We start from the raw sequence: 14,405 nt of genomic DNA on the forward strand, positions 1-14,405 counted from the left end.
CCATTCCGACAGGATGCATACATAGTGGGTCCTGATAAGCCTCCCTTGCAGGAGGGATTGCAGCTTCGAAGCTTGGCTGCGAGGCGTAGATAGGAATGAACCAGGAATGAAGAGGCCAGGCCGCATCCCGATGGGCGGAAGACAGATTTGCATGCCGGTCTGAAGTTAAGCTTTCGGTTCGTACGTAACTCTAGGAATGCAATGGACCGTGGGCAATGTAGCGTGTCAACGTCTAGTCTATTAGCAAAGAAGGCTTATCAGTAAGTAACAAGGGATGGAAGGAAGCAAGATATTGATAACAATAAGATTGTGGAAAGACAAAAATAGCATACCAAGTTGGTTGATGATGCAGGTGGCTCTGGATTTGTCTGTCAAATGGTACTGTGGTACTGCAGCCCAGTATGCAAGACAGCTCGATCAATGAATTTATAAGAAGAAAAAAGGGCAATTGTTGGTCAGGCAAGGTTCGATTGGCGACATATGACTGTTTTAGGAATTCCAGGCTCAATGGCCATAATCACCCGCTGGCGTTGAGACAAAGGCCAGATTATGCACTGTGGTGGGGAGGACTAGGTTGATTCAGAAACTGGCTGCTCTTGCTGCGAGTAGCCGCCAGCTTGAGTGCCTGAATGCGAGGGCTGCAAGGGGCCTCTTGCGAAACACGGCCAGTTGACATATCCGATAGTGGCTCGGACCTGCAAGTGTAGCGTGGAAGCGATGCATCAACTTCAGCCGGAAAATGGGAATAGATAGAGAGCCGAAAAAGAAATGGTATAACCGGAGAGTAACAGGTGCAACAGAGGACAAATGATATTTGGCTGAAGCAAACAAAGGGAACAAGCTCTAAGTTACATGAATCCGTTGAATAAATGGCTGGGACCCGCCTCGCACATGAAACGCTCAGTTAGTCCAACCCGTCAGTATTTGTTTCTCGCTTAGTCTGAGCACACCCGATAATCACCGGTGTGTCAGATTCTAGTATCAATAACCGCGCAGACGGCGTTTGACGAGGGCCAGAAAGAACTATCTATAAGGCCTTGTTGATATCGATCTCCATGATGCAGTCCTAGCAGCGACAGCTTACGCAGTCTTCCGCCACTGGGACCAGATTCCAATCAAACTGCTGACCGTTCCTGCGAGACCCACAATACCGTCATCGAGAGATGCCAGTCCGAGAGCGGACACTGGCACGCTCAGGTCACAAAGGTCGGAAATAAGCTGAATGCGTGCGGCAGAGCGCTCCCTGAAAGTACAATATTAGTACACTGATTCAGCGCCAGAGGATCAGACCAGAAAAAACACAACATACTTCTCAAGCTTCTTGGCTTCCACGACACCTTCGCCTTCCTTGCGGTCGAGGGTCTTCTCCTTCTCCCGCAACCTGAACAGAGTGTATACACCCGCGACAGCACTGCAGACCAAGCCCGCCATCCATGAGCGGTAAGCGTGCTCCTGCAGTCGCTTGGCCGAAGCGAGCTTACGAACACCGATCGTATCGATAACGGTGATTGTGTCGAGAGAGAGGTAGCCCGCGTAGCCGAGCTGACGGCCGACGGCGAGATAACGGAGTACAGGGTCAACAGGGTTCTTGTTGTCGGAGGCCAGTGCAGCTGCCTTCAGATGCTCAACAAACTTGCCGATCCGCAGAATCTTCCGAGTTGTTCCGAACTGCTTCTTGACGGCGTTGAAAGGCTCGATGGCGGACTGGGGGCGGTTGGTACGGTAGAGGTACCAAGCATAGAAGCGGGAGAAGTATTGCAAGGTTCGGAGGAGTTTATCGCGACCGACTGTGGAAAGGTTAGTGATATTCTGCAATCCGATTAATTTATCCTCCAAAAGCACGAGAGGCAGGTCCCCTGCATTGAGGCACCTTGCTCTCTCCCGGCCGAGAAACCAGCAACGCAGGACAGATAGAATGTCGGCACGTACCCGTCGTTGCGACAAAGCGCAGGTAATGCGCCAAGGCAGGGTGGTAAACCAAAGCGTCTGCGACCATATTGAAAATGGCTGGTGTATGTGTTGGGTTGATGGAGAGGGTTCGAGAAGGTGTCGGTGACTTATTGAAAGGGTAGAAAAAGGCGGGAGTCGAATTCCGCGCGGTGTCGGGACGGCGTGGGGACGGTAAAGGAAGGCGAAGCTCTGGCTGGCTGGCGGATGGAGAGGAGAGGTTCAAGGTGTGATACAGACGGGAGATGAAAGGGATACTCCGCACCAAGGATGGAAGGAAGAAAAAGATGGGGGAGGGGCGGAGAAAAGGATATTAGTAGTAGTAGGGGTCGAGGGCTGGCTGCTGGATGATAGGATCGGTAAATGAGCGGCCGGCGATCGCCCGTCTGTTGGAGGTGAAAGACTTCGGTAGTTGGAACCTCGGCTGGTCGGACCATCCAAGCTGTCAATCACAAGATCCTCCCTAATCCACTCTCCCCGCCATGCGAACTACGGGTCCAGCTCGTCTTCAACAATCACTTTTTTGCTTGCTAATTTCTTTCCTCCGACAAAAGAATATAAAGCATAATAATAATATTTCTATACATTACATCACTGACACATAGTCATCGAGTCATTAACCATACTCTCTTAACTTATGACCCCGAGCATCCTTTCCAGGGGCTCCAATCGGGTGAATTGTTTGTTACCAAAATTGCGCGTCTGGGCGTGTTCTCTTCCGGGGTCGCTTGGGCATCTTCACACCAACTTCGATCGTCGGTCATCGCGCATTCGCTGCTTGGGCTTTCTTAAAAGATGTTGCATGGGCCGTTCGTCTGTTGGAATGTCGCTTGGGGTACGGGAAGGTTGGCGCTTGTTAGGCTGGGACGTTGTCCGGGCTAGCGGCTCAGATGCGTTGTTTTAGCAGGTCCGTAAGGCGCGCGGGTTGCAGGAGGAAATCGACTACCGCTCCTCTCGGTTGCCCATGGCAGAAGTGTCGTAACCATGAGCCTCTAGATAGGCCCGGAACTTGGCATCCTCATATGTGATGGTGTCCTGTAGGGACGATTAGCCTACTTTCGCCTGGATGGAACCAGAAAGCATGGCATACCTGTCCGATGTTTGGCAGGAGGAAAAAGGCCAAAGCAGCACTAAAGATGCAGAGTGAACTGGAAACGAAGAAGGGGTCCTGACCGGACCGGATCTTGTTAGGCGCGTTGTCTTGAATGATCGGGATCACATAAGTCCCAACAAACGCGCCTATCTTTCCAGCCGCAGCAGCGATGGCGTAGAACTGGCCCCGTACAGCGGTTGCGCTGCTCTTGGCACAGCACAGTCCAATGTTGTCGCCAGGACCAAACTCACCAAGACTCGAGAAAATGCTAGGTTTGTAAGTTAGCAGATGAGATAGTATCATGATACAATCCAGAGCCTACCCGAAAACCACGACGAATGCTGCGACATTCTTAGGCGTTGAGAGATACTCATAGCAGCCAGACATGATAAACCCAACAATGCCTTGCAGCAAGACACCGAGGGCCAGGGTATTGCGGGGCCCCAGCCAATCACTCGACAATGCTCCTAGAAAAGACCCGGGGATGTAGAAGGTATATGTCAGTGTAGTCCAACCGAAGCTCTGCCAGAGAGGAGCACTGTCTCCCAGAATAATAGCGATCCAGTCAGACGAGTAGATGCTGAAAGAATAAGAAGAAAAATCATAGAGGAACCAGATCAATGAGCATATAAACTGCTTATGGTTAGTAATACCCTGCGCATTGGCTAGGAAGAGTCACACAAACCAGACGCTTCCAATAGAACCTGTGATGTGTGATTAGTCTTGAACGCAATAACTGATAATAGCCAGGCAGCTTACTTGATAATCAGCCAAAGAGGGAACTTGTGCATGCGCTCCCGGTTAAACTCCTCGGGCTCCTCCAACTTCAACCGGAGATAGATCAGACTAAGAGGTGGAATGACACCGAGTCCCAAACCAATACGCCAGACCGCACGCAAATGGTTTTCAGTGAAAATCAAAACCAATATCATTGAAACCAGGGCGGAGACAACATAGGCAAAGTCGATTTGGAAATTGGTAAACATCACGAACCATCGGTTGCGATGGCCTTGCTTGAGTTCACCAGTGTTCTCTGCGGCTGCGACAGACCCTGCAGGGTACTCGCCGCCAATTCCAATACCCAGGAAGAAACGGTATGCAGTAAGGGCAGCAAAAAGACCATAATGGCTGTTATGGTACCCATAGGCACCAGCACACAGAGCGGCGAAGAGGAACAAGATTATCGTAGAGATCATTAGAGACCATTTTCTCGACCAGTGATCACTTGTGTATCCAAAGATAAGCATGCCGACCACAGTACCGGCGAAAGTGATAGAGGATACATTTTGGCTGGCGGGTGAGTTGGAGTATTCTTCAGGGTACAGTCTCTTCAAGATGGTATTTACAGGTCCGATGATCTGTAGACAAGCCAGATTAGCAAGACCACCAACGGCCACAAAAGTAATCCATGTCAAGAGAACGAACCCCATTGAGGTAGCCATCAGAGAAAAGACCAGCGCCGCATGCAATCGTGGGCCAACTGCGCTCCCAACGGCTCTTGCCAACCGCAGTTTCCTCCAGAGGAACCGCGTCAAGAGAGGCGGGGCCCTTTTCGGGAGGAACATCGACCTTGGACTCAACGTCCGGTTTTGGCTCCATGCTGACTGCTTTTGCAGGTCAATATAGGTTCGCAGCCTTGGATTATTGCAAACGAAGAGAAATTGGTTCACTGTGTGTATACACAGAGCAATTGTCTTTGAGAGAATAAAGGTACTTTTGCCAAGATGAGGGACTCGGAAGACAACGAAGGAGGAACAATTAAAGAGCGATTGCGCCTATATATCAGAGGGGGTGAGAGTAAAAGATCAGTGGAAAAGAGAGGGCAGAAACAGGATTGTCGAGGTATAAGTACAAGGGAAAATGGGACTGAAAAAAAACTTTGGGTGGGCAAGAGGACCAGCGAGAGAACAGCGTCAAGGCACATGATGGATTTCCTCTTTGATCCTTGGTCTTCCATTTCCCACGCTAAGCAGGCCGGCGAGGTTGTATTGGCCCCTCCCTGTGTAGCCTTAGCGTCAGTATCACCGCGGGTCAAGAAGGTAAGTGGATCCCAGTACCCCATCTTCCCTATCAAGCCCAACTATGCACTATGCCTATTAAGGTGTAGTTCACCCCGTCTCCATGTGCTGTTATTCGCTGATGCCTCAGTCTTGATTTGAACAGCCGAATCTCATCGAAGCATATGCGAGATTCTTTAGCCTCGTCGACCTTGTCTGGTCTGATACGGAAAATTTTTACTCGCCCCATAGCACGTGCTAGACGCAGCACTTCCTGTACGTTATTCCAAGAAGCTGAGCATCGCTGCAAGGCCGAAAAATACTCATGAATAAGGTATACTTTGTTCTAGGCAAGGGATCATACCTTGACCAGCCACTTGCGGACAATGCTCTCCGACTAGTGGACAGACAGCCTTTCGATACCGGAGTACCCCGAGGTAACCTTGCCATCAAAGTACAAGTTCGCATGTCAGACCCGATTACCACCTAGCCTGCCTACTTTACGGATATCTCTGCCGCCTCTCAAGACTAAGAGCAGACTGCATCCTAGATGCAAATGATAAGCACCAATGTCGGATGTGGCTTTCCGCCACATCTTCAATGATCTGGTGGCAGCTGCACCCTTAACTGACCTTATATCGAACTACTACCATGCAGGTATTAAAGCTTTTTTTCATACGAACTCGCCCATGAGGGACAATTCAGTTGGAAGGAAGCAGCGTCGATGAACGGTATCCGTTACAATCCACGGTTTAGCTCCGAGTGATCAAGCTGCGTAATTAGTTATTAGCCTGCCATGAGCGCACGTGTGGTCCTCCCTCCACCTAACAACTATCTAGATCATCTTACTCCAGTCTAATCACGGAACCCACCAAAACAGTCAACTCCGTGGATGATCATCTGTACGTAGTATACGCGCAACATACCCGCGGTGACACTTCGGAAATTCTATAATGGTTTTACTTCGTTCGCAGGCATCATTTCTACGTTTGGTACTCTGTCCTCGGTTGCTGTTCCGGAGTCCTCCAATTATACACAGTCATGTGACATCGACCTCTACATGTTGTAGAGAACAATGAGAAGGAAGCTATGATGGCTTTTGAACATCTCGTCTAATGATAGATGCCAAGCATGATAATCAAGCGGCCTAGAAGCATTCGCTCGAGTTGTCATAGACGGCTTGTCTTCAAATCGAAACGATACCTGTTGCATTGCTAAGGTCCACCGACCAAAATACAAGATTCGTAACTATTATATTGGGCAGAGCCCTTTTCCAGATAATAACGATTCTATTTAGGTCTTGATGGTGTTCAGCGTATGAACTGTTGGAATGGCTGTTGAAACTTGGAAGCGGCTTCGGCAACCGGAACAACGTTTCCCCAGCTGAGCTCGGGTCAGCTACGTTCCATAGGTGATGTATCTGCCTCATCCATCATCGACCCCAGACCCTCTGCTCCCTTGACCATCAAGCTTCGCTCCATAGCTCCTTCATTACATTGTCTATACGTGTCTCTTTTTCAGCTCGATATCTAAGCCCCCTTCGTCAACATGGGGTCCGATCCGCAGTACATAAAGTACCCTGATCTCAACCTCGCCCAACATGTCTTCAACCTCTCCAACCCTGCATGCCCGCAAACAGTGCGACAGACATCATTGAAGAGACTTCAAGATGTTATTTCCGAGAACAAGATGGCCCCCTTTTACCGACACCTCGCTCATCCCGTCGAAGGCATTCTGAACCACTCCGGTGAGGGTGTCGCCCAGCACCCAACCAAGTCCCTGATTACGTCAAATATGCTGGCTTCGCGGAAGTCGCCTCAGAACATAGACTTCCCCTGGGATGAATCTCTGTATCAGTCACTGGTGGAAGACAACCGAAAGGAGTTGGAAACATTCCAGAAGGAGGAGGACGAAGCTGAGGAAGCCGCCGGGGAAACTGAGGTGCTGGCCGCACGGGGTAAGCGCGCCGAGTTCTGGGCCCGTGTAGGCGATAAGGTATGTCATGAGAAGCTCTAGCTAGGAGTCTATTCGAAATCAGCCCCGCATATTGGTTGATATGCTAACCTCAATCCGTGGCTTGCAGGACAAAGCTATCGAATCCCACGAGGCCCTCCTTGAGAAGACGACATTCCTCGGAACGAAGATCGACCTGATGCTGGCCATGATCCGGATTGGTCTTTTCTTCGGCGATACCCATTCTGTCAAGAAGAGCATTGAGCGGGCAAACACTCTGATTGAAAGTGGCGGCGACTGGGACCGGAGAAACCGCCTCAAGGCCTACAAGGGCCTACATCTACTCACCATCCGTTCTTACAACCTTGCTGCCCCTCTGCTACTCGACAGTCTATCGACCTTCACCAGCTACGAACTGTGCAGCTACTCGTCCTTGGTCATCTATTCGATCCTTGCCGGCTCATTATCCCTGAAGCGAGTCGACTTCAAGGCCAAGGTCGTGGATGCCCCCGAGATCAAGGCCATTCTCGGACCTGGCGAGGACCGCTTGGCTGCTCTGACCGGCGAGGTATCCTCCGGGCCCGGAGCCCAGGATGAGGAGATGAAGGATGCTACTGTCACCAGAGCCGCGCCAACCACAGCTACCACTGTGGTTAACCTCACTACTCTGGGAGCAGGATCTGGCATTCAGTCTGAAACCGAAGCGCCCGTGGACTTTTCGCCTCTTGCAAACCTGGTCGACAGCCTGTATACCGGAAACTACCGCACGTTCTTCGTAGCATTGGCAGCCGTGGAGGACAACTTCCTGAACCAGGACCGCTACTTGCACGAGCACCGCGCGTGGTTTGTGCGCGAGATGAGACTTCGCGCGTACCAGCAACTGCTCCAGAGCTACCGCGTTGTTGGCCTGAACAGCATGGCCAGCGACTTCGGCGTCACCGTAGACTACCTGGATCGGTAAGTCTGCCACTGAAGCATTGCTTGTTAGGTTGCATTGACTGACAACTACAGGGATCTTGCCAAATTCATCGCCAGCAACCGGATTGCATGCACCATCGACCGGGTCAATGGCATCATTGAGACGAACCGACCGGACGACAAGAACAAGCAGTACGCGGATGTTGTGAAGCACGGCGACGCTCTGATTACGAAACTGCAAAAGTACGGTCAAGCCGTGCGGTTGCGAGGAAGCGAACGGAGCTAGGGGGGTTCTTGCCAGGGAAGGAGTGGTCTGATCTTGACTCACCAGACATGGTTTATGACTCGCTAGATGAGAGACTCAGTGATTTATACATCTTTTGACACCGTTGACCATTGACACTGCGAGCGTCCAGACACGTGAGGCTGCTGTATCATACATATAATGACCTGAAGACAACATGACCTCAAGGAAATCGGCGAGTTGTGGGGAGTGGGCCAAAGCTATTCCCACCGACATATGGTAGAACCAGGCAAGTCGTAGAGCCTATCTTTCTAGTCAAGTAGTAGATACTCCGTACCCGAGCCGAAGTTCGGGAGGCTCCGGAGAGCGTGTGGGATCATGGGGATGACTGGTCTTCATTGGACCAACCATAGCAGACATGGGTGTAACGCAGTCCTCAGCCGCCTAGCCTCAAGCCACCGAAGAGTACGCAGTGCGACGCCCATCTGTACAGTGTACGCATTTGCCAGTCGATAGATCAAGTCTCCATACATAGAATCGACACGATCATTTCCTTTCTGACAATGCCCTTCACGTAAAAGGAAAGGAACGGTTCCTGACCCGGTGAGGGAACCAGCTGAGTCATCTGCTCACCGCCCCGTGGGATTTCCCTCGTGGATTTCTGCTTTTTTTCTCCGTCTGGGATCTGCTTTCCGGCCCACGATCAGGCATTCTTTCTGTTCATTGTCGGCCTATCAGACGGTCTTGCCTGTTTCTTTGCTTCAAGGAGCACCCTGTCACGACGTCTCCCCGCTAGCCCCCACGGTGGAGAAGGCATAATCGTGCAATTGGCCGACATATTGGAGCAAGAGAGCCGACATAATGACCTGGCAAATTAAGCTCGCCTCTCGACTGCGGGCAACTCCGCTGCGATGCGCTGTTTCCCGGCCGAATGGTGCCTGGCTGTCGTGCCATCAGAACGGCCCGCGCCATTTCTCCTCCAAGGCAGTCTTACCCGCCGGCACTTTGCAGAGGGGTGAGTCTTTTTTTGTTTCTTTTTACTTCACCCCCTCCCGTGCTGCTGCTGGTCATTGGATGTGCCCCCCCTCCCCCATGTTCCGATTGTCAGACGGCCTCTTCCAGCTAGCCCCGATCTTGTGACATCCGGTCCCCCGTATACTTCCCATACAAATGGAACCTACTCCGCCATCTGGGCAGAGACCCTCTGTTCTCGTCCTACAAAGGGTCAGTTAGCTAATCATACCCTACGACCATCACAGAGTCCACTATGACCGTCACCCTCACTGCTAAGCGCACCCTGACCGCCTCCTCCGGCGGTCGTCTCAACTTGGACAACATCAACCCCCACGTCAAGGCCGCCAAATATGCCGTCCGTGGTGAGCTGGCCGTCAAGGCCGAGGAATACCGTGTGAAGTTGGCTCAGGGAGACAAGTCGTTGCCTTTCGACAGTGTCATCTTCGCCAACATTGGCAACCCTCAGCAACTGGACCAGAAGCCCATCAGCTTCTTCCGTCAGGTCCTCAGTCTTCTCGAGAACCCCTCCTTGCTGGAGAACCCCGAGGCTCTCCGTACGTCGTTCGGCTACCAGCAGGATGTCATCGACCGGGCCAAGACCCTTCTCGCCGATGTCCAGAGCGTCGGTGCCTACAGTCACAGCCAGGGTGCCCCTATCATCCGTGACAGCGTCGCCAAGTTCATCGAGGAGCGTGATGGATTCCCCGCTAAGCCCCAGGACCTGTACCTGACCGGTGGTGCCTCCTCCGGTGTCAGCACCCTTCTGAACGTCATCTGCGATGGCCCCAGTGCTGGTGTCCTTGTGCCCATCCCTCAATACCCTCTCTACACCGCTACATTGTCCCTTCTGAACGCCCAGTGCGTTCCTTACCACTTGGAGGAGCACAGGGCCTGGGGTACCGATGTGAATGCTATTCGTGAGAACCTTGCGCAGGCCAAGGCTGCTGGCACCGATGTGCGTGCCATTGTTGTGATCAATCCCGGCAACCCGACCGGTGCTTCCCTCAGTGCTGAGGACATCAAGGGTGTGCTCGACCTGGCCGCGGAGGAGAAGCTGGTGGTCATTGCGGACGAAGTCTACCAGACTAACGTCTTCACCGGCGAGTTCATCTCCTTCAAGAAGAGACTCCGTCAGCTGCAGCAAGAAGTGCCCGGCAAGTACGACAACGTGGAGCTGGCCTCCCTGCACAGTGTCTCCAAGGGTATGGTTGGTGAGTGTGGTCACCGTGGTGGCTACTTTGAGTTGGTCGGATTCGACCCCGAGGTTGCGGCCCAGGTCTACAAGTACGTCAGCATCATGCTCTGCCCGCCGGTTATCGGACAGTGCCTGGTCGAGCTGATGGTGAACCCTCCCAAGGAGGGTGAGCCCAGCCGCGCTGTGTACGAGAAGGAGTACAATGGCATTCGGGACGGTCTGCGCAAGCGCGCCTTTGCCCTGTACGAAGCCTTCCAGCGCATGGAGGGTGTTGAATGCCAGGAGCCTCAGGTATGTACTTCCAGTGACAGTAAAGCATCCTACGGACGGTTCACTAACTAATGAATTAGGGCGCCATGTACCTCTTCCCCACTATCACCCTTCCTCCCAAGGCCGTTGAGGCCGCCAAGGCCGAGAACCGTGCCGCCGACGAGTTCTACTGCCTCCGTCTCCTTGACGCCACTGGTGTCTGCGTCGTCCCCGGCTCTGGTTTCGGCCAGAAGGAGAACACCCTGCATTTCCGTACTACTTTCTTGGCTCCTGGAACCGACTGGGTTGAGCGGATCGTCAAGTTCCACTCGGAGTTCATGGCCAAGTACAAGTAAGCAGAACTGGTAGATATACCAGCTGCACGTGTTATGAAGATATAGAACTATACCATATTCTCTCTAGAAGACGGACATACCAAATAGAAACCCATTAATATCCGAGAAGCTGCCGCTTTCCTCGGTCGTATATATCACATGCCTTCACAGCTCCATCATTACTAGACAGAGTAACCCAAACGAAGACAGACGACCATAATTTACGTAAATGTGTCTCAGGAACCATCAGAGCCAAAGTTAGTATGTCATAGTATTTGCACAATACAACTAAATAAATAACTCACCTTACTTAACCGCACCCACATTGCATCGACGTTAAGTTTTCCCCACGGGTCCATCCCCAAACATCGATCAATTGCCGTCCAAGTGGAGACCACCCACCACACAATTAATGACCCAGATTTTCTGGGGTGGAACCGATGGATGAGTGATTGAAATGATTCTGGGGCCGAGGGTAGCCGATCCACTCTATCTTTTTTCTATCCTACTATTTCTTTTTTGGGTTGGGAGTGTGCGGGTTTGTGGGGGTTAAAGTAGGGTTTTCCGTATAGGTTGGTTTGGTGGTGGAAATAGCGACTTGGGAGGTTTTTCCTATTTGGTGTCAGGGTACTTTGGGAAATTAAGACAGTTCTTTGGGTTTCGGTATCGATTATCACTGATTTTTATTCTAGACTAGCTGTCCTGGCTTGGTAGGTAGAGCGAGTTCTTGAATTTATGTGTAGAGTACTACTTGTCAACTGGCGGGTGGTGAAGTTCTAAGATCGAGATATTGCACAGCAGATAGAGAAATGGGAATAATCTTGGTGATTGGATTTGATTTTCTTTCTTCTTTTCCAATGCGATGTTTAGTTGTTAGAACTAATCGTGAACGGAAAGACTTGAGCTCGCAACTTTCGAGATAAATATTAACACTGTGTTACTCAACGTCCTAAAGTCTTGACGCGCTTGGTATGAGGGATGGTAGGGTACAAAGGTCTAATAGTTTTAGGGCAGTACTTGGAGTATTGTCTGACACGTGGACTTACGCCAATGAGATTTCAATACTTCGGTCAGTATTGTGCAGTCGTTTAGTCAAAAATGAGAATGTTCATGTTATATTCATACTCATTAGCAGATAGAGACACTGATCTCATGGTACAAATAGCTAGCTTGATGGAAGGATGATCATTTGATGTCTGATGTGAGTATTGTGAGTCAGAAGTTGCAAAACTACTTGTATTTAGTTACGGCATGTGAGTCCCCATATCAAACCAGTTATTGTAATATGCAAAGATATCAAACATAATAAACACGTCGAGATACTAGATATTTTCTACATCTCGATTTCGTGATTCTCATAGTTTCATCCGTGCAATCGATCACAAGTCATTGGAAATGATTATGTCATCCACCCCCGCCTTCAGGCGCAAGTTATCGCGAATTCCTCCCCAACAAAGTGCGCCAGGGAGCAGCAGTCTTGTGTCGCAAACAAGCACCAGCCAATCTAAACCTGCGTTAAATAAGGCATGCTCAAAAGACTCAACACCGAATACTTGTGGCACATCATTGATTTCGAACATGGGTGACAAGGATGACGGTCCGCTCCAGGTTAGTCTGCCTAAAATTGTGCGCGCCTTGCACCAATACAAACCGCAAGTGCACAAACGGGGTGTAAACAGCTGATGCTGAGAACGAATCGCGTCGTAGGATCTGGAAAAGACGTACTGCCCTCCTCTGGACCCAGCCTTGCTCACAGCCATCGCGTTCGACTATGACCTGACGGACTCTGCCCAACTTGACCAACTTCGCGAGACTCTGGATGCGCTTCGGCTGTCTGCTTGGGAACAGGAGGACCTGCCCTTCGACCCTTCCGGCACATCCGGTTTAGGTGCAGGACATGGTCCAGAAGCAGATGGGTCGTCAGAGCTTAGTGAGTCCCAGGGAGACCGGTCGCGGGAGACGGATATCACTAGCCTCACGTCGGGGTTCTCTTCGGTCGGTATCAGGGACCATTTCTCGTATACTATTGGACCGGATGGGTCTCTCCATCTGTCTGGAGCGAATGAAGATGATAAGATTGGCTATTTGACTGAGATGTTCCCGTCAGTTGACCGGTTTACTATCCAGCATACGTTGAAGAAGTCTAATGGAAGCATTGATCGCTCGATGGACGTCCTACTCAACCTATCGTTCTTCGATGAGCAAGTACCTGACGAGGATGGGGTGGTCACTGTTCCTAAGGGCGTGGACGGCTTTGATGACCCCGAAGCAGGCAAGAAACAAGCTCGCAAGCGCAAACCCAAGAATAAGAATGGCCGGAGACAGGATGTCTTATCGTCTGCGAGCTCCGAGGCTAGCTTCGAGAATACAACGAACAAGTGGGATGCTGCTGGAAAGGACGTTGAGTTCATTCATGCGCGAACCTCGGCGATCTTGAAGAAGGAGACCGTCCGCTCAACTTATCATGCCAATGGAGCTTCACTTCCTGCTACAATCAGGGCTCTTGCCGATACACACGCTCCGAAAAAGCAGATCGATGAGGATCCAGTCACGGTTACGCAAGTGGCTGAGCTTACGCAAGAATTTCCTTCAGTGCCGCCGCTCACATTTGCCGGCTTGCTCAAGATCACGAGGAGTTCTACATCGGCCGCCAGTGAGCTCGCGGCGGCTATGCTGACAAGCCCGGTGGCTCCGTCCTTGACTGAGATAATCAAAATTACCACAGCACCCCCGCCGGTAGACGTTGACGAGGAGACCCCGAAACGAGGCGCTGCACCGGTGACCCGGGACCTCAACCGAGCGAGAAGTGCAGCAGGCGTGCACTTTGCAGCTGGTGCTGAAGCATTGTCGAAGGCATCGGTCGCATACCGGCGCGGTAAATCAGATCGGTTGATGGGAGGTGCGGCTGCCTACTATTCCGCTGTAGGACGAGATCATTTGGAACGCGCCAAACGCAATGCCGCTGCTGCCGCCGATGCTCTGGTCGACTCACAGTCTACATGGAACTCGCTCGATCTGCATGGTGTATCTGTGCAGGATGCGGTGCGGATCTCTAGCGAGCGGGTATCCGAGTGGTGGGACTCTCTGGGCGATGCAAAATACATGCGTGGCAGTGGAGCCAGCGATCCTGTTCAGGGTGGCTACCGCATTGTCACTGGACTTGGACGGCATAGTCATGATGGCACTTCACGTCTGGGCCCGGCTGTTGCGAAGATGCTGGCCCGAGAAGGCTGGAGAGTTGAGATTGGCGCCGGAGTTTTGACCGTCGTTGGAGTTGTCCGACCTCGCTGATGCATGGCATGATGGATTTTGTTTACCCTTTTATGTCCCCAATTAGCGGCTGATGCATACGAGATACCCGGAGGCGTTCATGTAGACAGCGGATCTGGAAGGCGCGCTTTTGCTAGTTTTGCTAGACATTTGTTGTACTTAACATCTGTTGTACATACATGCATACAGA

At 51.4% G+C, this 14,405-nt stretch overlaps 5 protein-coding genes across 5 annotated transcripts; 3 read left to right on the plus strand and 2 right to left on the minus strand.

Annotated features, from left to right (window-relative positions):
* Window positions 1–1,080: 1,080 nt before the first annotated feature.
* Window positions 1,081–1,996, minus strand: AtWU_06568 (PEX11 family protein; the record flags this gene model as incomplete). Its single annotated transcript, XM_035501677.1, has 3 exons — window positions 1,081–1,243; window positions 1,310–1,787; window positions 1,930–1,996. 3 exons carry the CDS (start codon window positions 1,994–1,996, stop codon window positions 1,081–1,083), a joined length of 708 nt encoding a protein of 235 aa, XP_035357570.1.
* An 893-nt stretch (window positions 1,997–2,889) lies between these two features.
* On the minus strand, window positions 2,890–4,639 carry AtWU_06569 (putative MFS phospholipid transporter (Git1); the record flags this gene model as incomplete). Its single annotated transcript, XM_035501678.1, has 6 exons — window positions 2,890–2,982; window positions 3,038–3,308; window positions 3,363–3,673; window positions 3,726–3,744; window positions 3,800–4,398; window positions 4,466–4,639. 6 exons carry the CDS (start codon window positions 4,637–4,639, stop codon window positions 2,890–2,892), a joined length of 1,467 nt encoding a protein of 488 aa, XP_035357571.1.
* Window positions 4,640–6,585: 1,946 nt separating this feature from the next.
* On the plus strand, window positions 6,586–8,194 carry AtWU_06570 (proteasome regulatory particle lid subunit RPN7; the record flags this gene model as incomplete). Its single annotated transcript, XM_035501679.1, has 3 exons — window positions 6,586–7,032; window positions 7,121–7,947; window positions 8,002–8,194. The coding sequence occupies 3 exons, from the start codon at window positions 6,586–6,588 to the stop codon at window positions 8,192–8,194; spliced, it is 1,467 nt and encodes a 488-aa protein (XP_035357572.1).
* An 819-nt stretch (window positions 8,195–9,013) lies between these two features.
* AtWU_06571 (putative alanine aminotransferase) lies at window positions 9,014–10,966 on the plus strand (the record flags this gene model as incomplete). The annotated part of the gene is made up of 3 exons (XM_035501680.1): window positions 9,014–9,167; window positions 9,412–10,652; window positions 10,712–10,966. The coding sequence occupies 3 exons, from the start codon at window positions 9,014–9,016 to the stop codon at window positions 10,964–10,966; spliced, it is 1,650 nt and encodes a 549-aa protein (XP_035357573.1).
* A 1,557-nt stretch (window positions 10,967–12,523) lies between these two features.
* Window positions 12,524–14,236, plus strand: AtWU_06572 (Smr domain protein; the record flags this gene model as incomplete). The annotated part of the gene is made up of 2 exons (XM_035501681.1): window positions 12,524–12,553; window positions 12,653–14,236. The coding sequence occupies 2 exons, from the start codon at window positions 12,524–12,526 to the stop codon at window positions 14,234–14,236; spliced, it is 1,614 nt and encodes a 537-aa protein (XP_035357574.1).
* Window positions 14,237–14,405: the final 169 nt, after the last annotated feature.

Source organism: Aspergillus tubingensis, assembly GCF_013340325.1.
Source record: "Aspergillus tubingensis WU-2223L DNA, scaffold_8, whole genome shotgun sequence".
In the NCBI taxonomy this organism is placed as follows: domain Eukaryota; kingdom Fungi; phylum Ascomycota; class Eurotiomycetes; order Eurotiales; family Aspergillaceae; genus Aspergillus; species Aspergillus tubingensis.